At 39.7% G+C, this 27,969-nt stretch overlaps 1 protein-coding gene across 2 annotated transcripts; it reads left to right on the top strand.

Moving 5' to 3' along the window:
• The first annotated feature begins 8 nt into the window (after positions 1 to 8).
• psen2.S (presenilin 2 S homeolog) lies at positions 9 to 27,969 on the top strand. 2 transcript variants are annotated; one of them, XM_018264254.2, is made up of 11 exons: positions 9 to 510; positions 1,025 to 1,179; positions 5,968 to 6,197; positions 7,596 to 7,737; positions 10,228 to 10,295; positions 11,028 to 11,248; positions 12,043 to 12,141; positions 12,820 to 12,897; positions 14,397 to 14,498; positions 17,220 to 17,338; positions 26,730 to 27,969. In XM_018264254.2, the coding sequence occupies exons 1-11, from the start codon at positions 438 to 440 to the stop codon at positions 26,883 to 26,885; spliced, it is 1,443 nt and encodes a 480-aa protein (XP_018119743.1). In that variant the 5' UTR covers positions 9 to 437; the 3' UTR covers positions 26,886 to 27,969. The 2 variants fall into 2 exon arrangements, with proteins under 2 accessions (XP_018119743.1, NP_001081211.1); NM_001087742.1 differs by having other exon boundaries at positions 340 to 434.

The following is a 27,969-nucleotide window of genomic DNA, read 5'->3' as shown; positions in this document are numbered from 1 at the left end:
AAGTCCTCACTGAAGAAAAGTCTCCTCCTCGCTGCCATGCTCTGTCATGTGACACAAAGGCAAGCATAGTCACTCAGACTGCTTTTTAACCCCTCAGGTTCCAAGCCCCCCTCCCTACCACTAAAATCACTTGCAGCTCTCCCAGGATACCACTAACCCCATGAGTTTGCAGGGGTTAGTCACTCCCTGCTCCCTTCAGCAATTCACTGCTAGAGGCAGGACAGAAAGGTGCAAGGTTAGGGATAATCTTTGCAAATCTCTAGAAATTTAGAAACGTAAAGAAATAGGGAACCAGACAGTTTTCCGACCGAGGCTTTGAAGTGACGTCACCAGAGGCGGAATCGTTAGTTGGAACTCAACCATCAGCTGATTGCCGAGCATACGGAAGCCTTAGGGGACCATATCTATATCTTACGGAAGCGGGGCCTTCTTGGGTAATGTTGAATCAAGCAATCCACCCACCATGGCCAGTGTTCTTCATGAATGGGATGTTTACTGCTAGTCATTACTGTGGGTTGGGGGTACTCGTTATTACTTACTTGCTTTCAAATCTTTTTGTTTAAATATCTATCTTAATTTTAAATGGCAATGCTAATAATAGGCAAGAGAGTGGATAATGTTGTTTCTGGGGTTGATTCCAACCAGGGCACTATGTGCAAGGAGTTTTTATACTTTCCCTTTGTGTAGGTTTCTTCGGGGTACTCTGGTTTTCTCCCACAGACAGGCCAAAAACATCTAGGCAGGTTAATTAGCTCCTGAAAATTGATTGTGTAAATGTGATGGGGACATTCAATTGTAAACTCCTCTGGGGTAAAGAACAAGGGGAATGATATGATTTCTGTAAAGTGATCCAAAATACTTCAGTGCTAAATAAGTAAAGGATGATAATAAATGTACTTATTAGTTCTGATATGCTATCTATATTCTGCAGCAGATTATTCCCAATGGTCTTGCCAGTTGCCACAATGTGACCAGTTAAAACAAAAGAATTTAAATAACATCATGTAAACTCTTGTGTCACTAGGTGTATCTCACATTAAGGATATGATAAAACTCTCAGACAGCGAAGATGAGGAATGCAATGAGAGAACATCTTTGATCACATCAGAGAGTCCCCCTCTACCATCATACCAAGATGGGGTCCAAGCCTCAGAAGGGCTGGAAACTTCTTATCACAGGGTAATTAAGACAATGCGTGACACTTTAATTTGTATTTTGCATGCTGCTTCAAACACAAAGTGCATGTCAAGGAATCACTGGTTGCTCGAACTTATGTATTCAAAGTGAAATTAACATTTTTACACTATACTTAAATTCTTATATATTGCCTCAGTGTTTTTGTTTGTGACACAATCACATGCTCTTGATATGCCTGTGCATTTTACAGCATTCAAAGCTTTTAGCAGTGAGGATATATTAGATTAATAAATGAGTGGACTATACCAAACATGCCCCTGTGGGAAATACTTATTTTCATAAATGGGAATATAGATATGTTTGCACAAAATAGGGTAATTACATTTCACCGAGGCTGTGTCCTAGTTAGACACGGTCTATTTAACTAAAAAGCCAGGGGGCAGATGTATTCTAAAGAATCTGTTACAGAAACCTGTGTGTATAATGGATAGGCAGCCCAATAGACAGCATATGTTACACAACAGTGAGACAATAACAGTGCAAACAAAACCAAAGGGATTAAAGGAATTGTTCAGTATAAAAATAAAAACTGGGTAAATAGATAGGCTGCACAAAATAAAAAAAATAGGCAGAACACTACTTCCTGCTTTGCAGCTCTCTTGGTTTCCACTGATTGGTAACCAGGTAGCAACCAATCAGTGACTTGAGGGGGGGCACATGGTTTATAACTGTTGCTTTTGAATCTGAGCTGCACGCTGAGGATCAATTGCAAATTCACTGAACAGTTATGTCCCATGTGGCCCCCCTTCAAGTCGCTGACTAACTCAGTTAGAGAGCTGAAAAGCAATAAGTTGGGTTCTGGCTATTATGTTAGACATTCAGTCACTCCAGTCTTTGTAAATTACATTTTTGGCTAACTAATTACATTTGAAACATTTTTTTTATTTTGCACAGCCATTTATCCAGTTTTTATTTTTACACTGAACTGTTCCTTTAAAGGGGTTGTTCACCTTCCAAACAATTTTTTCGTGCAATTGTTTTCAGATTGTTTACCAGAAATAAAGACTTTTTGCAATTTACTTCCCATCTTTTATTTTTTACCGCTTTTACAAAATTTAAGTTTAAAGGAGGACTATACCCCTCAAACAATATAGGTCTCTATAACAATATATTGCACAAAACAGCTCATATGTAAAAACCCTGCTTCATGTAAAAAAAACATTTACATTTTAATATACTTTATTTTAGTAGTATGTGCCACTGGGTAATCCTAAATAGAAAATTGCCATTTTAAAAAATAAGGGCCATCCCCTGGGATTGTATGATTCACTGTGCACACAAACATGCCAAACAAACTATACAGTGGTGTGAAAAACTATTTGCCCCCTTCCTGATTTCTTATTCTTTTGCATGTTTGTCACACAAAATGTTTCTGATCATCAAACACATTTAACTATTAGTCAAAGATAACACAAGTAAACACAAAATGCAGTTTTAAATGAGGGTTTTTATTATTTAGGGAGAAAAGAAATCCAAACCTGTGTGAAAAAGTAATTGCCCCCTGAACCTAATAACTGGTTGGGCCACCCTTAGCAGCAATAACTGCAATCAAGCATTTGCGATAACTTGGAACGAGTCTTTTACAGCGCTCTGGAGGAATTTTGGCCCACTCATCTTTGCAGAATTGTTTTAATTCAGCTTTATTTGAGGGTTTTCTAGCATGAACTGCCTTTTTAAGGTCATGCCACAACATCTCAATAGGATTCAGGTCAGGACTTTGACTAGGCCACTCCAAAGTCTTCATTTTGTTTTTCTTCAGCCATTCAGAGGTGGATTTGCTGGTGTGTTTTGGGTCATTGTCCTGCTGCAGCACCCAAGATCGCTTCAGCTTGAGTTGACGAACAGATGGCCGGACATTCTCCTTCAGGATTTTTTGGTAGACAGTAGAATTCATGGTTCCATCTATCACAGCAAGTCCTCCAGGTCCTGAAGCAGCAAAACAACCCCAGACCATCACACTATCACCACCATATTTTACTGTTGGTATGATGTTCTTTTTCTGAAATGCTGTGTTACTTTTACGCCAGATGTAACGGGACGCGCACCTTCCAAAAAGTTCAACTTTTGTCTCGTCGGTCCACAAGCTATTTTCCCAAAAGTCTTGGCAATCATTGAGATGTTTTTTAGCAAAATTGAGACGAGCCTTAATGTTCTTTTTGCTTAAAAGTGGTTTGCGCCTTGGAAATCTGCCATGCAGGCTGTTTTTGCCCAGTCTCTTTCTTATGGTGGAGTCGTGAACACTGACCTTAATTGAGGCAAGTGAGGCCTGCAGTTCTTTAGATGTTGTCCTGGGGTCTTTTGTGGCCTCTCGGATGAGTTGTCTCTGCGCTCTTGGGGTAATTTTGGTCGGCCGGCCACTCCTGGGAAGGTTCACCACTGTTCCATGTTTTTGCCATTTGTGGATAATGGCTCTCACTGTGGTTCGCTGGAGTCCCAAAGCTTTAGAAATGGCTTTATAACCTTTGAAATTGAACTCAGGTGTGATAAACCACAGTTAAGTTATTTTTTAACAAGGGGGGCAATCACTTTTTCACACAGGCCCATGTAGATTTGGAGTTTTTTTCTCCCTTAATAACGTAAACCTTCATTTAAAAACTGCATTTTGTGTTCAATTATGTTATCTTTGACTAATAGTTAACGGTTTTTGATGAGCAGAAACATTTAAGTGTGACAAACATGCAAAAGAATAAGAAATCAGGAAGGGGGCAAATAGTTTTTCGCACCACTTTACATGTTAGGTCACATGAGCCAATTAACAGACTGTCTTTTGCTTCCACCCCTCTTCCAGTTACAGTTAGAGTTGTAGTATTTCTGGTCAGGTGATCTCTGAGGCAGCACACTGACCATCATGATATGGTGGTTCAAGGCAAGAGATGTAAAAGGGCAATATTTACTTAAATATATATTCCAGTTTGATAAAATTCTTTAATATGCCACTTATTTTATATATGCTATCTGTTGCTCAAATATTAATTTTGGGGGTATAGTTTTCCTTTAAAGGGGAACTCCACAAAAACATTATTGACATCAGAAATTAAATTTTTTTAACATCTTTCGCATGCTATCTATAATTTTGCCATAAAAGTATTTACAGATGCTTTTACATTACCCATCTAATCCCCGTGTTCCTCTGTGAAGGTGCTGCCATATTTGAGCTTCAGCAGTCTGTTCGCATTAGAAACTCTTTCTGACATGCTGAGAAGGGACAGTCAGGTTGGCAAATCAGTTAGGGTTAGGAACTTCAAATAACAATTACTTACAAAAGCAGCTCTATCAGTGACAAATGATCAATATGCACTATAGCTAACTTTTTATGTACATCAATATTTTGAATAATAATTTTTCAGTGTCTGTATAACTTTTCACGATTTTTAATGATTTCTGACAGTTCCCTTAGCATAGCCTCCTACTCTCCTGCTGATCTCTCTAACTACTTTGCTGAGCTGGCTGACTACTGTTACTTTGTATCAACAGCCTGCATCCTCCAAAACCCATAATTCCCTGCACACAATAAGGAAAAGAACATCACAGTGCATTGCATTTTTGGTTATGTAGTTCCTGCAAGCTGTGGAGTAGTTGTTACAATTTGTAACATCAGTGTTTTAGTCCCTCCTTCCCTGCCAGGATTTCAAATGATGCAGAAAGAGAAGAACTGTTAAACAGCTGCATTTCAGCATAGAAAATGGCATTTATTCATACTTTTTGAAGAAACAGGTAACTGTGATCAGGACCGCCATCAGTAATCGCAGGGCCCCATACCACAAAATTTCCTGGGCCCCCTGGGCTGCACCCACCGCAAGCCCCACCTACAGGTCAGCCCTCCCCACCCCATAGGTCTGCCCCACACAACACAGTAAAAAAAAAAAAAATATTGGTGGCTAGGGTTCCCACATGTTAATAAAAAATAAAAAGATATTATTGGTCAGGGCCCCCCATAAAAAAACATTTGTAGCCAGGGCCCCCCATTAAAAAATATTGGTGGCTTGGACCCCACATGAGAAAAAAAAATTGGTGGCCAGGCCCCCCACATTATGAGAAAATTGGTGGTCAGGGCCCCTTAAACGTCCATGCCTTCCCAAAGTCAGCAGCTCTCAAAAGATGGGGGGGCCCAGCTAATCAAGTAAGTGTTGTGTGGCCGGGCCCCCCTTACCCTCGGGGCCCCCTACAACTCTCCCCCCTGTCCCCCCCTGATGGCTGCCCTGACTGTGATGGATATCTTAGGGGTTTCTGTGTTATGCAGGCCTCTTTATCAAATTTTGGTTGGAAGCCGGAGTTCCCCTTTAATATTCCTGTCTGTATTTGAGTCTGGCAGCTCAGTAATTCAGGTGCAGACTCTAAACTGTTACAGTTTTGCAACATTTAGTTGATACATTTTTCAGCAGCACTTTTGGAGTATTAGCAACTATCGGATCAATTCTAACAGCTGCCTTTAATGAAACTCAGTGATTCAAAAAGCTCAGCAGGAATAAAGATAAGAAATGTATCTATTAAATTTATTAATTTAGAACAGTTTAGAGAGTCGGCAACCCCCTCTCCCATAGCTGCTTTAGAAGGTTGAAAAAGAAAGTAATTGGAAAAAGTCTTTATTTCTGATTAACGATCTGAAACCAACAGAACAAAAATAAAACCTTTAATTGAAACTACATTTTTACTGATCTTCGTATAATTAGCTATCAATGTTTTTTGCTAACTGATCACTTCTTTTTTTTAATTTTTTTAATTGACTTGTGATTTGTTTCTGTGTCTAATATGTGACTGTATACTCAACAGGAAAGACAACCAGATAGTACACAGAATAATGAAGATGTACCTAATGGCAGAACATCTGGTGCAGATGCATATAACAGTGAAACTACAGTGGAAAATGAGGAAGAAGAGTTGACTCTTAAATATGGTGCTAGACATGTTATTATGCTCTTTGTCCCAGTCACTCTGTGCATGGTGGTGGTTGTTGCTACAATAAAATCTGTCAGCTTCTACACAGAGAAAGATGGACAGCTGTAAGTATAATATTTATTGTTGCATTGTGTATATTTTGAATCCTTCTCTTTTCTTTGTAACCCAAGGGACCCCAACCTTTATTCCACCTGAGTCACATTCAAACAATATAAAAAAAAGTTTGAGAGCAACAAGTATGCAAAAAGTTCCTGGGGGTGCTAAATTAGGGCTGTAACTTGCCTTTGGTAGCCCCTATGTGGACTGACAGCCAACATGAGGCTCTGTTTGGCATTACCTTTTTTTTATGAAAGAAAATCTTGCATCCAAGCCTAGAATTAAAAAATAAGCACTTTCAACTTATAATTATACTGTACTTTCTTGATTTCCACTAACTAATGTTGATCTTCTGTTGGCACTTTTGAAGTAATTGTCATGAATTGTTACATTCAGCAACAGGTTGTTGCCTAGAACCAGTACTTTCAATTTTGCCACTTTTTGTGTGAGGGTTTAATGTCTAGGTAGCTATTTGTATTTGTAACTAATAGTTCACAATAAATGCCACAATGATGGCAATGCTTCAATAGGTATTTTATACATTATTTCACTACATGCACTTAGTCAATCAACTGTTAATCTGAGTGTGTAATGTATACACTAGACCATAAACAAATCATCCATATGTGGCTTCCTTTACTGTTCACACATAGTCAGCAAGCAGATTATTAAATTAGCGCATAAGAGGGGATTCTAAGATTAGACTTTGCTCTCCATGCCTGTATTTATTTAAAAGGGTGGTTCAACTGTAAGTTAATTTTTAATATGCTATGGAATGGCCAGTTCTAAGCAACGTTTCAAATGGTCTTCATTATTTTTATTTTTTTATAGTTTTTGAATTATTTGCCTTCTTCTTCTGACTCTTTCCAGCTTTAAAATGGGGGTCACTGACCCCATCTAAAACAAATGCTCTGTAAGGCTACAAATGTATTGTTATTGCTACTTTTTATTACTCATCTTTCTATTCAGGCATCTCCTATTCATATTCCAGTTTCTTATTCAAATAAATACATGGTTGCTATGGTAAAGTGTACCCTAGCAATCCGTTTGCAGGAATTGGAATAATACTAAATGTTAACACAAAGGTGAACAACCCCTTTAATATATATCATTAGCTGTTTTGCATTTGATATCACAAAGGGGTGTGAGTTACAATTAGAATATATTTGGTACTAGAATGAAATTGTAGCCAAGCAATGCATTAGAACTGGCATAATTACATAAATGGATATGAAATGATGATTCTAAATTTAATTGTTTCATTATTTAATAAGTGTAATCCGATATCTAGTACCACTTCCCAATGTAGCCTTTGTTTGCATATTCCTATTCCATCCTAATTTGGATTTTTTTTTTGAAAAATCTATTTGTTACTGATTCAACTTGTCTTACATTTTACATTTTAGAATCTACACGCCATTTTCTGAAGATACCACATCGGTTGGCGAGAGACTCTTAAACTCTGTGCTTAATACTCTTATAATGATCAGTGTTATACTTGTGATGACCATATTCCTTGTGCTTCTTTATAAATATCGCTGTTATAAGGTGAGAAGGGATACCTAGTGCACTTGCTTGTATCTGTGATTTTAAGTCATATGCTTTTCTTTTTCCCTTCTCTTCTGTGAAGGCCACCTTAGACTTAATCTATTAAAATTAGGAATGCCCCGAATCCACTATTTTGTATTAAGCCGAATAGAATCTGAATCCTAATCTGCATATGCAAATTAGGGATGGGAAGGCAAAAAAACTAAATTTTTTACTTCCTTGTTTTGTGACAAAAAGTCACGTGATTTCCCTCCCATAATTTGCATATGCAAATTAGTATTCGGATTCGGTTTGGCCGGGCAGAAGGAATACCGAACCGAATCCTGGATTCGGTGCATCCCTAATTAAAATGCATTGCATTATAATACATTATTTTGCTCCCTAAAAGAAAAGACAATAAAATGAGTGATAATTTGACATTTTGGCATGTTGACCATTAAAAGTGTAGCGATATCACTGGCACACAAGATATGCGTTAAGCAGGGCAAGCCCTTGCAATTTTATTTAATGAATGGTGCAACGTTTGTATGCTCAACAAAGGGGAGGGTCCCTGAAATGTTGCACCATGCATTAAATAAAATTGCAAGGGATTGCCCTGCTAAACGCATATCTTGTGTGCCAGTGATTTTCCTACACGTTTGACTGGAGGGTGCCGATTCCCCGATCAAGGAGCACCAAGTGGAGAATTTTGGGATCGTAGGGTGTGCGGTAATTCCATCTTCATTGAAAGTGTATCATACTTATTATGAACAGTGGCTTCAGCATTGGCTGTAATTTTCCCATCATGGTTATTTAGGTGCATTATTTAGGTCCTCTCTCACCCTAAATCACAAGTTCATGGAGCACATTCTACTCACAACTTGCACAGCCACTTTGATACGTTATACTTACTGTATATTTATTTTTAGAGTAAATGTTGACTGAATAAAATTTACAATTTCAAAAGGCTACATTTTAATAACATTTTCTATTTAGGTTGTAAAAAACAGTATTTTTATTTAATAGACTTTAATAACAGTGCTTTAAAAGCTATTTTGGGGTGTGTGAGACCAGGGCCGGACTGGGAGTAAAAAGCAGCCCGGGCAAAAAAATCAAAGCAGCCCACACATAAATGCGTGCTTGTGTTTAACTTATACACATGCATATTTTAAAATATATATATATATATATATATATATATATATATATATATATATATATATATATATATATATATATATAAACAGATATCCTTATCATTTACAGTAGAGGGTACATTATCCCTTATAATACATGAGTGATACTCAGAGTTCCCTGTATAACTCGGCCTGCAGCCTTGTGCCTTTATATGGTCACAGAACAACCCCTCAGTGACTTCTAATATCCTTATCATTTGTCCCCTATTTGTTCAGAATCAATCATAATAAGGTTATAGACATAAAAACAGAGCTGTTATATTATCCATAAGACTGGTCTACACATGAGAGCAAATAGCATGCTTCCCAAATATTACAGCTGCATAGCCTGGGGACCTGCTGTGCTTATTGTCAGATAAATACATTTTATTACTACCTTTACCAACATGCCATAAGTTCTCTTGGTAACATAAGAAATGTGGGTTATTACAATATAGAACGTGAATCCAGCAATGGGCTTGTGCTACACAGTTAAGCATATTCTAGCTAAAGGTTGCAACAGTGTGATAAGGCCTGCCAATAGTGGGGCCTGGTTCAGTTTGCATTTTTCTTCAAGGAAGGCATTTTTTTCCTTTCTGATCAAAATTGGAAAAATCTTTAAACAGATTTTGCTTCAGGGCCTGTATCTTACTAATACTACTCTACTACTCAATATGATTTATTTGGCAATGTGCACAGCACTGGTGACCAAATACATTTAGCCAGAAATATTTAGATATTATTTTGACTTTGGTTCCTGCACCCCCTACTCATTCCATTGCATTGGTCACTTAAGATACTCTTGCTCAGTTGTGATGCATGCAATTTTATATTTTTGGGTGACTTTGTGAGAAGGAAGGCAGGGACCTAAGCTGACATATGTGAGGCCTTTTCAGGTCTCCCCAGTTTTTAGAAGCCCGTTCATTTGCATATGCTTTTAATTGCACATGCAATTTAGGAAGTGCTAGTGAGCACATGTTGGAAAGAAGAGACTTTTCATTGCTGCCTGCCTTTAGGATTTTAATCCAGAGTGCGGTGCAGAGCATAGTTATGCCCCAAGTGCTTAGGGCCATGTCACACAAGGCATTTTTATTGCCCACCCCTGACAACAGTATGCCCAGACAGCCACATCATCTGCTGCTCCATGCACATGTTGGGGTTGGATCTTGGTGCAAACTCAAAAGAATGCATACATTTGGTGAATGAAATTACCACATTACACTTTCAGGTCAGTTCTTTCTATCTGAATGTAAAGTGCTGTTTTTCTGTATTATCTGCATGGATTTTGTTTTTTTGGTAATTGCAATGTGTTAATAATTGTACACTTATTTTACAGTTTATTCATGGATGGTTGATCCTCTCATCTTTAATGCTGCTTTTTATGTTTACATATATATACCTCAGGTAAGTATATTTTGGGAAAAAAATTCTCTGTTAGAAGAAGTTGCTTAAGGGCATTCAGGAAATACAGCTTAGATGGATCCTTGCTGTTACTTTTATTAATTCATTTAGGGGCAGATTTATTTAGGGTCAAATTTTTTTTTTTAGGTCAAAACTCTCAAATTTGAATTGTGAATTTTCCAAACTCGATTCGAGTTTTAATTCGAATTCAAATTTTGAGATTTATCCTACTCTGGCCCTTTCAGAACTCGAATTAGACTATTCGCCTTCTAAAACCTGCCGAGTTCATGTATAAGTCAATGGGCAAGGTCCAGGCATCAATTTGGACATGTTTACTAGCCTTCCTGACATTCAAGATTTTTTCAGAAAAAAACTCGTCGAGTTAGATATTTGATTTTTTTTTTATAAATAACCCCCCGGCCGAATTTCGAGTATTTTCAAATTTTAAAGGAGTTTTAAAAAAACTCACATGAATTCGAAATTCGACTGTTGATAAATGTGCCTCTAACTGAAAGTTCCCTAGCATTATCCTAACATAGGCATATATGATTTGAGTTATGTAATAGCCTGTAGATGTGATAAAAAGCAATCCATGGTGCTGAATATACACAATAGGATATGTTTGTGCATTTGGCTGTTGCTATGTGTTTTAAATGCAATTCAGTTCGTATATATCAACCGTGCATTTAGTGTTGATCGGAAATAAAATATTCTTTGTTTTGTCTTTTCATGCAGTGAAGTTTTCAAGACATACAACATAGCAATGGATTACCCAACTTTGTTCATGGTTATATGGAATTTTGGGGCAGTAGGAATGATTTGCATTCACTGGAAGGGTCCCCTTCAGCTCCAGCAAGCTTATCTCATCATGATAAGTGCACTTATGGCTCTTGTCTTTATTAAGTATCTGCCAGAATGGTCAGCATGGGTCATACTTGGAGCCATTTCTGTTTATGGTAAGATAATATGTAGGGGTTATGGTTATCCTCTTTAATTTTACAGTATGGACAGTTTTCCATACACTGTCCTAGGCAGTTTTTTGGACTAAAATACTGGGGCTGATTTTCTAAAATAGCATATCAGCCCCAATGCTGCATGAGTGCAGTTGCTCTTGGCAATCAAGAAGCCATTTCTTAGTATAGAGAAAAAAACGGAATTTGAACTGTTACATTTACCAGGGGTGGCTTTTTAAATGTTCTACTCAAAACACAATTGCCTAGTTGGATCAGATCTTCAGATCAGATCTTCTAACTAGTTATAGAAATACAAAGAGCATGTCACAGGGTCAGAGAACAGTGATGATGTGCCATATTGAAGGATACCAACACCTTACAATTATACCGTTAATTAATACAATTATTATATATAATTGTACAATTAAAATATAATTACATAATTAGAATTAGTAGAAGTAGGCGATTTATTCATAATTACGGATTGTATTTCTTATGTAAGATGGTTAAAGTTATCTTGTCCTCGTAAATCACCATGCACTTGCTCTCAAAAACGTTAGTAAGTGTAAGTAGATAGGGTATAAAACAATGCAGACTTGTGCATATGGGCTAATATACAGGGTTATCACTTGAAATACCCCCCTCCCAAAATATTATTTGCAATAGTAAAGGCATCATTTATTATTTAACATTTTTATTTAACGAATTGGCAGGCTTTAGCTGTAGTGGTTGGACAGATATGTTAAAAAGTGGTATCATTTGTTTTCACTGGTAAATATATATGGCTCTTCTTTCAGATCTGCTAGCAGTGCTTTGCCCTAAGGGTCCTTTGAGGATGCTTGTAGAAACAGCACAAGAAAGAAATGAGCCCATATTTCCTGCACTCATATACTCCTGTAAGTAGGCTGCATGTTTTATACCAGTGTTGTAAAACTTATTTACTGCATATTTGGAGCCATACAATATTAAATAAAATATATTAAACTGATGGTGTCATACTTGGGATGGGTAGATGTTGGGTACCATTAATATAATGGTTTCCAGGTCATGCAAAGGTGTATGGTTCACCTTCCTACAGGCTGCAGAATGTGGCTGTACATAGGTCCCTTCCCTCCAGTGTTTTTTGTTTGTGATAGTGGTAGTTGTGCAGCAACAATCTCTTGCTGTTTTTTATTAGTATAAATACTAGTAAAAAAAAATTGTAAAAAAAGTAATTCTTGAGTTCTCTCAGAAATGTAATTGTATATTTGTATGTATTAAACATCAAAAAAGAAAACCAGCTAATAGAGTATAATATAAGAGAAAGGAATGAAAAACCTGCAGTCATTTAGAAACTGATTACATGCCATCTCCTAGGAAACAGTTGTTTAGCTGTAGCATATATATATATATATATATATATATATACAACAAATATACTGCTGCTGCAGTCGAAATGTCAGTTAGTGTCCTAAAAAGTATACGTAAATTTTTTATAAGCCCTGAGTTGTGCGGATTCGTAGAATATATATATATATTTATTTCCCTTGTGTATCACAACTACTACATTTTCAAATGTAAATTATATTCAATAGCTGCCATGATGTGGACAGTGGGAATGGCAGATTCCGCTACAGCAGATGGAAGAATGAATCAGCAAGTGCAGCATATAGGTAAATATAGGGTCATTTTTCATTATCCAATGGTTGATGCATTGATTTTGATTCTTTTGCAATGCAGATGTTTCTCCATAAGACTTCCAGTTAAAAAGAAGCATGTAGATTTAGCAAAACTTTCCCTCTAACCAGACTAATAAGGTTAGAGTTGTGGCTTCTCCATTACTGTGCTCAAAAAGATTGTTGTTCACAACAAGATTAAAAGTACAGGTATGGGATCCATTATCTGGAAACCCATTATCCAGAAAGATCAGAATTACTGAAAGGCTTTTGCTCTGTAATAATAAAATAGTACCTTGTGCTTGATCCTAACTAAGATAAAATCAATTCCCATTGGAAGCAAAACAACCCTATTGGGTTTATTTAATGTTCACATGATTTTCTAATAGAACTAAGGTATGAACATCCAAATTATGGAAAAGATCTGTTATCGGAAAAACACCATGTCCTGAGCATTTTGGGTAACAGATCAACTTGCTCTGATTCTGGGGACCTAACAATAAGGGGAAGAGCGACTGCTTGGGGGGCAAGTAGGGTCCTAAGAGATGAGTAATTTTAATATATCTTTGTAAACATATACGGTATACCAAAGTTTGAGGCCGCTAAAAGCCCTGCTTTGTGTCCCAGTAACTTTTACATTGCTACAGTCATTTTATTCAGAACCCTAAAGTGCACAAGCATATCAATGCATACAGCATATCAAAATAGGCTTACTGTATGCCATTGAAATCATAAGATCTGTAGCTAGAGGGAAAGCTAAAAAAAAAAAAAAAAGACATTGCAAATATGTGGGACCATTTCCTTAAAGCCCTAAGTAGAGAGACGGATTCCATTTATCTGTTAAAACATTATAGACTAAATGTAAAGCATTATTATATTCTTCATTCTGCTTTGTGTTTTGTATTTATAGGGGTGGTTTTAAGTTAGCTTATAGTATGTTCTACAATGGTTAATTCTAAGCAACTTTTCAATTTTCAATTACAATTTTTCAATTTTCTTAAATTTTTTCTTTTTTGTAGTTTTTTAATTATTTGCCCTCTGCTTTTGATTGTTTCCAGCTTTCAAATGGGGGTCACTGACATATAAAAACAAATGTTCTGTAAGGCTACAAATTTATAGTTATTGCTCATTATTCTATTCAGGCCCTATTTATATTCCAGCGTCTTATTAAAATCGGTGCATAGTTGCTATGGTAATTTGGATCCTAGCAATCAGAATGCTGAATTTTCAAACTGGAGAGCTGCTGAATAACTCAAAAACCACAAATAAACAAAAATACGAACTAATTGCACATTATCTTAGAATATCACAAAAGTTTATTTAAAGGTGAACAACCCCTTTAATGTGTATGGATAAATAACTGCTAGAACTAACTGCTGGTGTAGGATTCAATTGTCTGACAAACTTCTGTCTGAGCCATTTATATTGGCTGTGTTTTGCAGGATTATAAAAAAACACAGATCATTGCAAATAAATTCTTTGTTTTGTTATTTCAGACAGAAACACACCTGAAGGTGCAAACAGCACAGTGGAGGACGCTGCAGAGACCAGGATTCAAACACAAAGTAATCTCTCTTCTGAGGATCCAGATGAGGAAAGTAAGGCTGCCTGATTTTTAGCTGCGGTGTTGTCTTTTTTTTGAAAAAAAAAAAAATTGTGTATGAAGAGCAAATTAGAGGTACAATTCTAGGAAACAAGGCAACAAGTGCCTGCCTAATACGGATATGGCATATCTTATTTGAAAACCCAATAACAAGAAACCTCAAAATTATTGGAAGGCTATCCCATCGCATTACATTTTTATAAAATTAAAAAAACAGTCCAATTGGGTTTATTTAATCTTTAAATATTTTTTTAGTAGACTTTAAGGCAGGCATGTCCAAAGTCAATTGCGGCCCATTCTCAAATATACACCGGCCCTCAGCCTCCGTCAAGAAATTAATAATAATGTGCCCACCAGCACAGTGCATTCATGAATCACATAGCCATAGCAGTAATATTAAGGCACATTAGTGAAATGATCTGCCTCTTGATCTATACTGCTGCCTGTGTGCTGAAGGTGTTAGCAATAGACATGTACTGGCATGTAATGACGCGCCGCTCTCGCATACTTCTTTAGGGCTGAAGGTACAATAGACGTACTGATGTGCCAGTACAGTAAACTTGCCCTTGTCTGTATGTATTTGGGTGAATAAACGTAACACTTTTTTCAGCATTCAGTGTGCCACTGGAATTTCTTCTAAGTACAGTAAACTAAAGACGTATGCTAGGGTGGTGCGTCACTACGTGCCAGTGTCTATTGCTAACACCTTCAGCACACAGGCAGCAATATAGACGACCATTTCACTAATGTGCCGAAATATTACTGCTACGGCTACGCAATTCCTTGTTTAAATGAGGCACGGAGAATAAGTCCAAACAGACTCCACTTTTCCACTTCCTAAACGCTGTGTATGCATCCATCTCCAGTAGTGAATGATCCTGATCGCAAGCTAGCTACCTCGGAATAGATGTCAGGCTGAATGGTCGGCCCCCACACATTTTCCCCTCACCAAATCTAGCCCTCGTTGCAAAAAGTTTGGACACCCCTGCTTTAAGGTATGGCGATCCAACATATGGAGAATCCCTTATCTGGAAAATCCTAGGTTGAAAGGAATCCAAAGATGCCGTACATCTAAAAGGAAACAACCCACAACAGACAAGCTAGGCCGGATTTCTAAATTGTGCGACCCCTAGGCCAGGCTGTCTTTATTGATTGTGTGAGTGCACGCATGTGCAAGATCCAAACTAGTGTTTTTTACAGGGTCTGGAGCTCTGAGCTGGAGATTTTGTAGGGACTTAAGATGCGGCTTAATTCATGCTGCCCTAGGTTCAGCCAGACCTGCAAACAGCATGTGATCTGTTGTCATACGTTTATTGAAAAAGCACAAAACCAAATGGGACTCATGAACTCACCATAGTGAGTGTGGGGCCCAGGTGCAATAAACCCTGAGAGATGTGTCAACACAACAGATTTATTAAATAAGTGCTGTTTATGAAGACAATGCTGTTCTGTAAAGCATCACGTGTTTCTTGACTCCGTCTGAACTGGTAGTTATTTATAGGTTTTACTGAAAACACCAATATTTTGGCCCACTTGCAAATGGAATAGCAAATATTCACTGAAATGTTGTCCCCGCACGGTACAGTAGAAAAAAAATATAATTTTTTTCCCCTAGCACTGTTTCAAAAAATGCATTGACCAGTGGAATTTCTATTGCAGTGCTGCCATCTTACCTGTACACTCCAGGCCCTTGGCCAGACTTAAAGGAATAGTAACACCAAAAAATTAAAGCATAATGAAAATATCATGCACTGGTGCCCTGCACTGGTAAAGATGCTGTGTTTGCTTCAGAAACACTACTATAGTTCATATAAACAAGCTGCTGTGTAGCAATGGTGGAAATTGAAAAAAGGCTATATGGCACAGGTTAAATAGTGGATAAAAAATAACACCATTATGTTCTACAGAGCTTATCTCCTATCTGCTGTGTAACCAGAGCCTTTTCTCCTTTGAATGGCTGCCCCCATTGCTACACAGCAGCTTATTTATATAAACAATAGTAGTGTTTCTGAAGCAAATACAACAGTTTTACCAGTGCAGAGCAAAACTGCATTCTATTTTTATTTAATTTTTTGATGTTACTGTTCCTTTAAGCTGGCTGTAAACAGGAAGAGAGAAGCTGACAAATTGGCCCCTTCTGACCATGTCAGAAGCTTATCAGCCTGTATATGGGCTCAGGATTGAAAATCCTGTTGGGTGGGTAACGCATTGACACACTGATGTGGTCCTCTCCCAACGGGCTTACACAAGGGCTGATTATGATCTCAGAATATATTTATTATTATGGCTCAGAATGTAATCTTGCTAAGATCAGCTGGGAAATGCTGAATATATTGCCACCTTTTAGTAAATTAGCATTTTCCTTGTCTTTTAATATTTTGTAGAACTAAATTTTTTTTTTTTTTAGCAATAACAGCTTTAAGTATTTTAGGAATAACACAGTATGTTTAATGTTTCAGCGTTGTATCCACTTGCACCCTTTAATTTCCAAAGAGCGCCACATATTCACTGAGCAATGTGATATAATATGAGGATAATAACATGGGATCATACAATGCTATTTTAAAGCATTTGCCTACATATAGTTAGGAATTTGGCTGAAATTTGTAATCATATATATACAGTAAGGGTTTTGAGTATGATGGTGGGAGTTTCTCTTTCAATGTTGGACTGTAATTGTTTAATTTTTGACATGCATGAATTGTTATTTGTATAGGAGGAGTGAAGCTTGGTCTTGGAGACTTCATATTCTACAGTGTGCTAGTTGGAAAAGCAGCTGCAACTGCAAGCGGAGACTGGAATACCACATTGGCTTGTTTTGTGGCCATTTTAATAGTAAGTAAAATGAAGTAAATTGACAAATTGTATGGTATTAAAATGTACTGGATCATTTATAACATATTACCTAAGGTTGGATTTTTTTCTTTTTCAATGGGGGAATTCACAAAAGTGGTGATATTTAAATAAAATAAAAGTGAAGACAAAATGGTTGCAAACCTCTACCTCCACTTCTGTGAATTTTAAACAGAACAGTTTCCAAATGTTCTCTTTCGCACATGTCATTATACTGACATTGTTTCTGAATTTATACTAAGCCTGCCAGTCTGTCCTTAGGTGACTTGCAGCTGTACATCTGCCCCATACTTATGATTGTGGCCTTCGGAGAAGAGATACCCTGTCACTTTAAAAAGTCAATATGGTAGAAAACACACTTTATTACATATCCCATTCCCATTATTTATCTCACCTAGGAACATGTGTAATAGCCCAAGATCCCAGTTTAGCTTCCAGTGTGTTTGTACCTGCTCAATGAACAGCAAGATGGATGCTGGACACATGAAACAGAAGGGACACAGCTAAATGTGGGGCCAACACTGCTGAGCAGCCCTGTAGTTCTGGGCAGTATGGGTTGTGGGCTATGTACTGGTACAAAAATGAAATTTGCCAGGGTTGCTTTACTTCACTTTTATTTAAAGAGCTATAATATATATTTACTCAAAATGCTAACATTGCCCCAATTTTTTTCAGCAAAATAAGTAAAAACATGTTTTTGTCAACTATTTTATTTTGGCAATAAACTACTTATATATATATATATATAAAATGTTACAAAATACACAGTTTTTCTTTTTTATAAACCTATTATTCTTTTATGGTTATACAGAAAACAGGTTTTATATCCTGACAATAGTCTGCTAACCCCCATGAATATGCTAATTAGTGCTCCATACTGCTCACAAGAGCAAAAGGAGACATTTCTTGGCCGACCTCAGGTTCAGCTCCACTCTATGTGATCACACGCAGGCCAGACACATTCAGATCAATGGAGCAGGGGCACAGAGCAGATCTGCTTCTCTCAGCCCGCAGAAATACTCAGGCTGAACAGCTGATGGAGACTGAAGGAAATAATGCAGAGAGGAAGGAGGGTGAAAGGGTTACACTGAGCTCCATTTTAAAAATCTTGGGAGAAAATGTTAAAAATATTTTTTCTTTTGTTTTTGTTGTTTTAACAACATATTCACAAAGGTGTCTTAAACTGATATTTCTTTCACTAAAAAATTAAAAGTGGTATTTTGGCGGATTTCTGTCTGTGAAGATGGAGATTTTTTTTAAGCACATTCCTCTATATTTAAAATAGTATTTCTCTTGCAGGTGTCTGTGGGACACAGGGACCTTGGGGTATAGCTTCCACCACCAGGAGGCAGGACACTAGAGTAGAATCTGACTCCACCCCTCTCATGCTATACCCCCAATCATACTGGAGGACTAACAGTTTTTCTAGTGTCCTCAAGGAGACAGGACGTGGATCACGTCAGGAAGAAAATTCCTCAGAAAATTCGACACAAGAATATATTAACCAGACACTAGTCTTGGTATTGGGGCAACGGGGTATCACCTTCTGTAACAGAAGGGATTACCAAGTAGTTGCCTCCTCCGTGGGCTCGCTACACTAAGGCTAGTAAGACTCCCATTGAGAGCAAGCCGACTAGCACTAGGGGCTTCTTCTCTAAAAGAACCCAGCTATTAAGTGTACGCGGAACATCCAGACACATACAATAACCGTGAGTAACAGTGTTAACAGATTGTGTCTTATCGCTCAGAACCCGGTTATTCTTCTATACCTTGGGTTCCTGAGCGCCTGCTACCTCCTCCCTTATACTACTGAAGCCCAACTGACACCGGAGGGATTAGGTGCGGTCCACTTGCCTCCCCTATTAGCATGCTCCAAGGTCCCTGCTACTTTCTACAGACAAAGATCCTGTGATACACGCACGGTCTTAGCTGCGTTCCACTGCGGAACGCATGGTGTGCTGCGGCGCCTCGTTCTGACTTTTTCTGTTCGCGCCAGAACCGAGTGACGTCAGCCGACGAGCGTTCTTTCTGCGCAGTTTCTCCTCGTGGCAGCGGTTACATAGACTGCTCGTGCAGACACGGGGACTTCGGACTCTACTTTTACGGTCAGACACGGGGACCTGGGGTAGGGGGAGCAAGGCATCTCTGTGGAGACGGACCTAGGGGCAGAAAAGGGTTCCCCTTTCCGTGTGGTTAACTGCATATTGGGCATTGTAAACCTATTCACTTGATTGGCCACAATGGCGGAGGGCAGTTCAGATGGGCTATTTACCAGATCTAAACAAGTGTCTAAAGTGAGATACTTAGCTTGCTCAAAATGCCGCAAACGCCTACCTTCAGGGGGGAAAGAACCCTTCTGTACTAATTGCCTACCAATTACTTCTGCTGAGTCCCTGACTGATATTCCAGAAGTACTTGATTCGGTGACAAATGAGCCTCCACAAGATGTGGCTCCTCAAGCCACCATTACTACCCAACCTAACCCTACACAGGACACTCCTCCGGCCTGGGCTTTACAACTATCTTCAGGCATACCAAAATTGGCTGCTTGTCTAGACAAACTACTCGACAAGCTAGAACACAATGTTACAGAGCCAAAAGCTAGATCACAAAAGCGCCCACCTCCATCCTCCCCAGAGGATCTCAGTGACGGCGAGTCCATTCCCAATACTCCTCTAGATGAGGATCCATCTCTAAGTGAGGGTGAAGTTAATTCACAACAGGGAGAGGAGGAGGAAGAACTACCCAAGTCTTCATCTGAGGCATTAGATACCTTAATATTTTCGGTCCTCAAATGCCTTAATCTAAGAGAACCGGATTCCACTATGGAGTCCTCTCAATCACTTTTTAAGAGACAGAAAAAATCTGTATCCATTTTTCCGGCACATCCACAATTGGATGACATTATTCAAACTGAATGGGACCATCCCGAAAAGAGATTTCAAGCCACCCGTCGTTTTCAACGACTTTATCCCTTTCCAAAGGAAAGTACAGACAAATGGATTAACCCTCCATCAGTCGACGCTCCGGTTTCCCGTCTTTCAAAACAGACGGCACTCCCGGTACCGGATGCAGCCTCCTTTAAAGACTCAATGGACAAGAAACTGGAAGGCTTACTTCGGTCCATATTCACAGCAGCGGGAGAGGCTATTCGACCCACTCTCGCAACAGCTTGGGTGAGCAGAGCACTTCAATCTTGGGCCAATTCACTAGTGGAGGGCATATCAGCAGGCAAGCCCAGACACGAACTGTTGGAAACCGCCTTACAAATTAAGGAGGCGGCAGACTACATTGGGGAGGCCGCATTAGATACGACTCAGGTCATAGGTCGTACCTCAGCACTTGCAGTAGCAGCAAGGAGATCTCTGTGGCTCAAGCTATGGACAGCGGATCTCTCTTCCAAAAAATCCTTAACTTCCATTCCTTTCAAGGGAAAACTCCTGTTTGGTCCAGATCTAGATAAAATCATTAGTCAAGCAACAGGTGGTAAAAGCACTCTACTACCACAGGCTAAACCCAGGTCCACCTTCCAAAGAGGTCGTTCCTTTCGTCCCTCACGCACAAACAAGAGTTCTACCTCAAGAGACTTTAACTCACACAGTTCCTCTTCAAAAGCCAGATTTCAAGGAAAGTTCAAGCCCAACTGGCAAAACAGGCGCAATCAATCTAAGCCTAACGACAAATCTTCCTCAGCATGACAATCCCAACCATTCCCCCGTTCCCTATCCAGTCGGGGGCAGGTTGTCGATGTTTCAGGACATTTGGTTAAAAGATACACAAGACTCCTGGGTTCACAAGATAGTATCTCAAGGTTACCGGTTGGAATTTTCATCCCTTCCCTCTCCTCGTTTTTTCATGTCAAGAGTCCCACTAGAACCTCAAAAGAAAACAGCCTATCTCACAGTAGTCAACAACTTACTACTAGAGAAGGTGATCATTCCAGTACCAAAAGGAGAGAAATTCAAAGGATTCTACTCCAACCTTTTCATTGTGCCGAAGAAGGACGGGTCCTATCGACCAGTATTGGACTTGAAACAACTCAATACATTCATCCGACCGGCACGTTTCAAGATGGAGTCTCTTCGTTCGGTCATAGCAGGGATGAAACAAAACGAATTCCTGGCCTCCCTGGACATCCAGGATGCATACCTACATATCCCAATTTTCCATCAACATCAGAAGTTCTTGAGGTTTGCCTTCGGAGGTCAACACTTCCAGTTTGTTGCCCTTCCATTCGGCCTGACGTCAGCTCCGCGGGTGTTCACAAAGGTGATGTCAGCTGCGGTAGCGCCTCTCAGGATTCAGGGCATATCGGTTACACCTTATCTGGACGACATCCTTCTGAAGGCACCGTCTCTACAGAAAGCCCAACAGACATTGTCCCACACAATTTTTGCTCTGACCCAACTCGGTTGGCTCATCAACAACAAGAAGTCCAACCTGGTTCCGAGCAATCGTCTCACCTTCTTGGGTCTGATATTCGATACCAGTCTTCAACGGGTACTCCTCCCGCCAGACAGGATCACCAACATACACAAGTTGGTCCGTCAGCTCCTGAGCGCTCAACACATCTCGGTTCGGTTCGCAATGAAAGTTCTAGGATCCATGGTAGCGTCCATGGAGGCAGTTCCATTCGCTCAATACCATCTGAGAGAATTACAGTGGAATATCCTAACTCAATGGAAACGCAACAGTCTTTCTCAGAAAATTCTCCTGCTACCGAAAACAAGAGTATCCCTAGCGTGGTGGTTGAATCATCACAATCTCTCTCAAGGTCGGTCTCTAGTGGATCCGCAATGGAAAATTCTCACCACGGATGCCAGCCTGAAGGGCTGGGGTGCAGTATTTCAGGATCAGACTACTCAAGGTGTTTGGTCGAAGCCAGAAACTCTTCTACACATCAATATCCTAGAGCTAAGGGCAGTACGCCTAGCATTGCTACACTGGCAATCACGGCTGCTGAACCAGGATCTTCGGGTACAGTCCGACAATGCCACCACAGTGGCTTATCTCAACCATCAAGGGGGCACTCGCAGTCGCCAAGCCCTGCAGGAAGCAGGGCGCATTCTGACGTGGGCAGAGAAGAACAACACTCGCCTATCAGCGGTTTACATTCCAGGGTTGGACAATTGGCAGGCCGATTACCTCAGTCGTCAGACCCTAGATCCGGGCGAATGGTCACTCCACGCAGAAGTTTTCTCAACCATTACCAAGAAGTGGGGCGTGCCAGACGTCGATTTGATGGCGTCTCGATCCAACAGACAAGTTCAACAATTCATAGCGAGGTACAGAGATCCTCTAGCTCTAGCAGTCGACGCACTGACCACACCATGGAGATTTCGACTCGCATATGTGTTTCCTCCACTTGCCCTTCTTCCACGAGTGATACGAAAGGTTCAAAGAGAAAGATGCACGGTGATTCTCATAGCACCACGCTGGCCTCGAAGAGCGTGGTTCTCAGAACTAACGCAGCTAGCGGGAGACAACTGGTGGTCTCTTCCCCCTCGTCCAGATATCCTACGACAAGGGCCAATTCGGCATCCCAACCCAGGGATGCTGAATTTGACGGCATGGCTGTTGAAACACTAATCCTCAAAAAGAAAGGGTTCTCGGACAACGTGATTCGCACCATGATTGCTGCAAGAAAACCTGTTTCATCAAAGACATATCACCGGGTATGGCGCTGCTATAGAGATTGGTGTGCTCAACAAAAACTTTCCTTCACAATTTTTACAGTACCTCGGCTGTTGCAATTTCTTCAGACGGGTCTGGATAAAGGGCTATCTCCAGGATCGCTTAAATCACAAGTCTCGGCTCTCTCCATCCTTTTTCAAAGGAAAATCGCAAATCTTCCGGATGTCCGTACTTTCCTACAGGGTGCCATACACATGGCCCCACCATACCGGGAACCTATCCCTCCATGGGACCTCAATTTGGTACTACGAGCACTTCAAGGTCCTCCATTTGAACCCCTGGCGACGATTCCCCTGACATGGTTAACCTGGAAAGTGGTTTTTCTTATTGCCATTTCATCCGCTCGCAGAGTGTCAGAACTGAGCGCACTGTCATGCCAATCGCCCTTCCTCATTTTTCACTCGGATAGAGCGGTTCTCCGTACTACTCCTTCATTCTTACCTAAAGTGATTTCGGAGTTCCACATCAATCAGGACATTACCATTCCATCTTTTGTCCACGCCCCAAGTCACCGAAGGAAGTTGCACTTCACGCCCTTGATCCCGTACGGGCATTGAAATTCTACTTGGACCGTACCAAGGACATCCGCAAATCTTCGTCCTTATTTGTGTTACTGTCAGGGGCCCACAAAGGTTCCCCAGCGTCCAAGACTACTATCTCTAGATGGATTCGAGAGGCCATTCGCAGAGCTTATGTGGCTAAGGGAAAAAGTCCTCCGGTGAATCTCAGAGCACATTCTACAAGAGGTATCAGTACTTCTTGGGCTTTCAGGAACAGAGCCTCAGCAGAACAGGTCTGCAAAGCAGCCACTTGGGCGTCCTTACACGCATTCACAAAATTCTACAAATTCGAGGTCTTTGCGGCATCTGGGGCTCTTTTTGGCAGGAAGGTTCTGCAGGCCGCAGTCATCTAAACAACAGTGGCCTCGTTTCCTCCCGCCCTACATTGGGACAGCTTTGGTATGTCCCCAAGGTCCCTGTGTCCCACAGACACCTGCAAGAGAAAAGGGGATTTTGTGATACTCACCGTTAAATCCTTTTCTCTTCAGAAGTCTGTGGGACACAGGGCTTCCCGCCCTGGAAACGGGCCATCTGAACTCCGCACAGCCATTAAAAACCAGTTTTTTGTACATAGTTATATTCATGTTACAAGTCTTATCTTGGTTATACAAAACTGTTAGTCCTCCAGTATGATTGGGGGTATAGCATGAGAGGGGTGGAGTCAGATTCTACTCTAGTGTCCTGCCTCCTGGTGGTGGAAGCTATACCCCAAGGTCCCTGTGTCCCACAGACTTCTGAAGAGAAAAGGATTTAACGGTGAGTATCACAAAATCCCCTTAATGTACTGGTACATTCTTGTTTTTTTACACAATGGGCCAGATCCAGTTCAGTCAGAAAAAGGTTAATCACATGAAAACTCTATGGGAAAGAACTGGAACTGAATTAGGAAAAGTTTTTTTCTCCTTGAGTTGAGTCTATACGTTTTCACGTGATAAACCATGAAAACTTTTTTTCACTGAATTGAATCTGGCCCAATACGTCTACTTTATAAGATGGCAGTTTTTCATAGATAAATAAACGAGTCTGCAGTTGTGTGACCACGCCTGCACTGCAAATGACTAGTTAAGGAAAAGACTAGTTACGTGACTTCATCAATCACTTTTGCACAATATCTTACAATCTGCAGCCTACAGGTTATATAGCAGAGCCGGGCCCTAGGCAGCCTGCCCAGCTGCTGCGCCGGCTGGTTGCGTGCTTCTGCGCATGCGCGAAAAGACGCTTCTGCACATAAAGACGCTTCTGCGTATATGCGAAACGACACTTCTGCGCACGCGCGATTGGAACAAGTGGGCATTCGGCAGAGAAGGGACCGGACTACGGGTAGCAGTAAGTACGTGCCTGGCGCCCCTCCACCTTTGCGCCCTAGGCACGTGCTACTCTGCCTACCCCTAGTTCCGGCCCTGTTATATAGCCATGGTGGAGCCCTAGATACCCAATAAGGTCCTAGGTATCCATTGAGGCTCCCTTGTTATTACAAACAACATTTCACAAGTTTTTGTTTTACCTTTAGAAGCTTCCTATACACACGCTATTGTTGTGCTCCTTGCCCAGTTCAAGCCTGGTCATTAAAGGGGTTGTTCACCTATACGTTAACTTTTAGTATGATGTAGTGAGTGATATTCTGAGTTTGCAGTTGGTTATTATTTATTATTTGTGATTTTCGACGCATTAAGCTTTTTATTCAGCAGCTCATTCAACACTTTGCTATCTGTTTGCTAGGATCCAAATTATCCAAGCAACCATGCATTGAAAAATTAGTAATAAAAAGTAGCCATAACAATACTTTTGTAGCTTTACAGATTTGTTTTTTAGATGGGGTCAGTGACCCCCATTTGAAAACTGGGAAGAGTCAGAAGAAGAAGGCAAATAATTAAAACACTATAAAAACAATGAAGACCAAATGAAAGGTTGCTTAGAATTAGCCATTCTATAATATTCTAAAAGTTAACTTTAATGTGAACCACCCCTTTAAGATCGTATGCAAGGGCAAAGCACAGATGACCTAAAAATGTGAAGTTGTTTGGTCAGAGCTGAATGCAACCAAATGGTTTTGGTGCATCACAAATCCGCTCATTTCTTGCGAATTTGAATCTGAAGCAAAAAAGAAAAAAATTGTAGAGCACACTGCCTCATAATATAAAACCACTGTTTATTGATCCACAAAAAACACAGGTGGCTGCTTTGGTATAAATTCTTAAAAAGTTTCGGCTATGGCTATGAGCTCTAAAATTTTTTCTTTTTTGCTTCTGATGTACTGAAACAAGAGGAGCTCTGCATTTGCATAGGCACACTGAATCCTCTACAGTCTGCCTGATTACTTATAGGGATACTGTCATGGGAAAAAAAAAAATTCAAAATGAATCAGTTAATAGTGCTGCTCCAGCAGAATTCTGCACTGAAATCCATTTCTCAAAAGAGCAAACAGATTTTTTTATATTCAATTTTGAAATCTGACATGGGGCTAGACATTTTGTCAATTTCCCAGCTGCCCCATGTCATGTGACTTGTGCTCTGATAAACTTCAATCACTCTTTACTGCTGTACTGCAAGTTGGAGTGATATCACCCCCTCCCTTTTCCCCCCCAGCAGCCTAACAACAGAACAATGGGAAGGTAACCAGATAGCAGCTCCCTAACACAAGATAACAGCTGCCTGGTAGATCTAAGAACAACACTCAGTAGTAAAAACCCATGTCCCACTGGGACACATTCAGTTACATTGAGAAGGAAAAACAGCAGCCTGCCAGAAAGCATTTCTCTCCTGAAGTGCAGGCACAAGTCACATTTCCAGGGGCAGCTGGGAAATTGACAAAATGTCTAGCCCCGTGTCAGATTTCAAAATTGAATATAAAAAAATCTGTTTGCTCTTTTGAGAAATGGATTTCCGTGCAGAATTCTGCTGGAGCAGCACTATTAACTGATTCATTTTGGAAAAAATTTTTTTTTCCCATGACAGTATCCCTTTAACAAGTGGAGAAGGGGGTGAGTCTGAATTGTTTTTGCCTGCTAAGAATTGGAATCTGGCTGTTAATTTTTCCTTATTTTTAAATAAAATAGTTGATTGGATCGCTGTCTAAAGAGAATGTGATACATCTAACCTTCCTTTGTTCATGTTAACAGGGTTTATGTCTGACGCTGTTGTTGCTGGCAGTTTTCAAGAAAGCTCTCCCTGCCCTACCGATTTCTATCACCTTTGGTTTGATCTTCTACTTTTCTACAGATAATATAGTACGCCCTTTCATGGACACCCTTGCATCCCACCAAATGTACATTTAGTGCTTTTGTAATGCTGTGAATTGGTGTAGAAGTGCAAATTATGAAAATATATAAATTTTAAGAAGGAAATGTCAAAATTCTGGCTGCTGTCAAACCAAAACACCAGTCATTACTCAAAAGCTGGTGGGGGTTGCCATTGTGCAGCTGAAAGGTCAAAGTTGTGGCATTCTTGCTTTTAGCACCAAGAATTTTTTGAAACGGCAGTAACCGAGGAATCCAAAGTATCTGTACTCCTTTCCAGAAGCTTTATTGCACTACGCAGGTCAGGTGACAAGAACTACAAATGCTTGTTCAATCAATAGCAAAACTTAATAAACAGCAGTGTCTGGTCTTAATAGGTAATGTGGGCAGAAGAGCTAAAGGAATAGCTGGCAGAGCCTCCCTCTTTATTATGGATAGGACGAACATTATATTTTTTTAAGATGAGCTGAGAATTAAGCCTAGTGTATCCTTTGATGGTGATGCAGCAAATAAAACACTTTTAGTGTGTGGATGCAGCAACATATTTGGGTCTTTGGTTATATTTCATATTTGCATAACAATTTAAATATTAGTATTTTTGCTTCTGCTTTCCACCTGCTACAGAGTTAATGTTTCTTCTCTGTCAGCTAGTGGCATGATACGTTGTAAGTATTACCATTTCAGCAGCAGGTGTCATGTCTCCCTTCCCAATAGTCATTTTAAGGATCCTAAATTGGAACCTGAATAGGTCAAGTCTAGTGTATTTAGCCACCAGCAGGTTTTATCAGCCATAACTATATATGGTTGTAGGCCAACTATGTCTTATCTGTATATCAAATGTACATAAAGAGACTACTTTAAGCATTTCTATTATCTGGAAGAATCAATATATTCTGTCTTAATCATGTCTATAAATAAATAAATATATGACCTTATGTAACTTCTTTGTTTAAAAAAAAAAAATCAATATGCACAAGTTTTATTGATTTCACAGATTTTATTAAGCAATTAAACTTGTATAATACACAAATGGATCATTTGTATCAGGTTACAAGATCTGTTAATTTTATATATGTGTGTTTTTGTACATATAATTATATTAAAAAATAGTTTCTGCTTTAAA

The sequence above is a fragment of the Xenopus laevis genome, chromosome 5S, assembly GCF_017654675.1.
Source record: "Xenopus laevis strain J_2021 chromosome 5S, Xenopus_laevis_v10.1, whole genome shotgun sequence".
NCBI lineage: Eukaryota > Metazoa > Chordata > Amphibia > Anura > Pipidae > Xenopus > Xenopus laevis.
The sequence above is the reverse complement of the archived record's forward strand: the minus strand, read 5'-3'. Positions and strand labels throughout refer to the sequence as shown.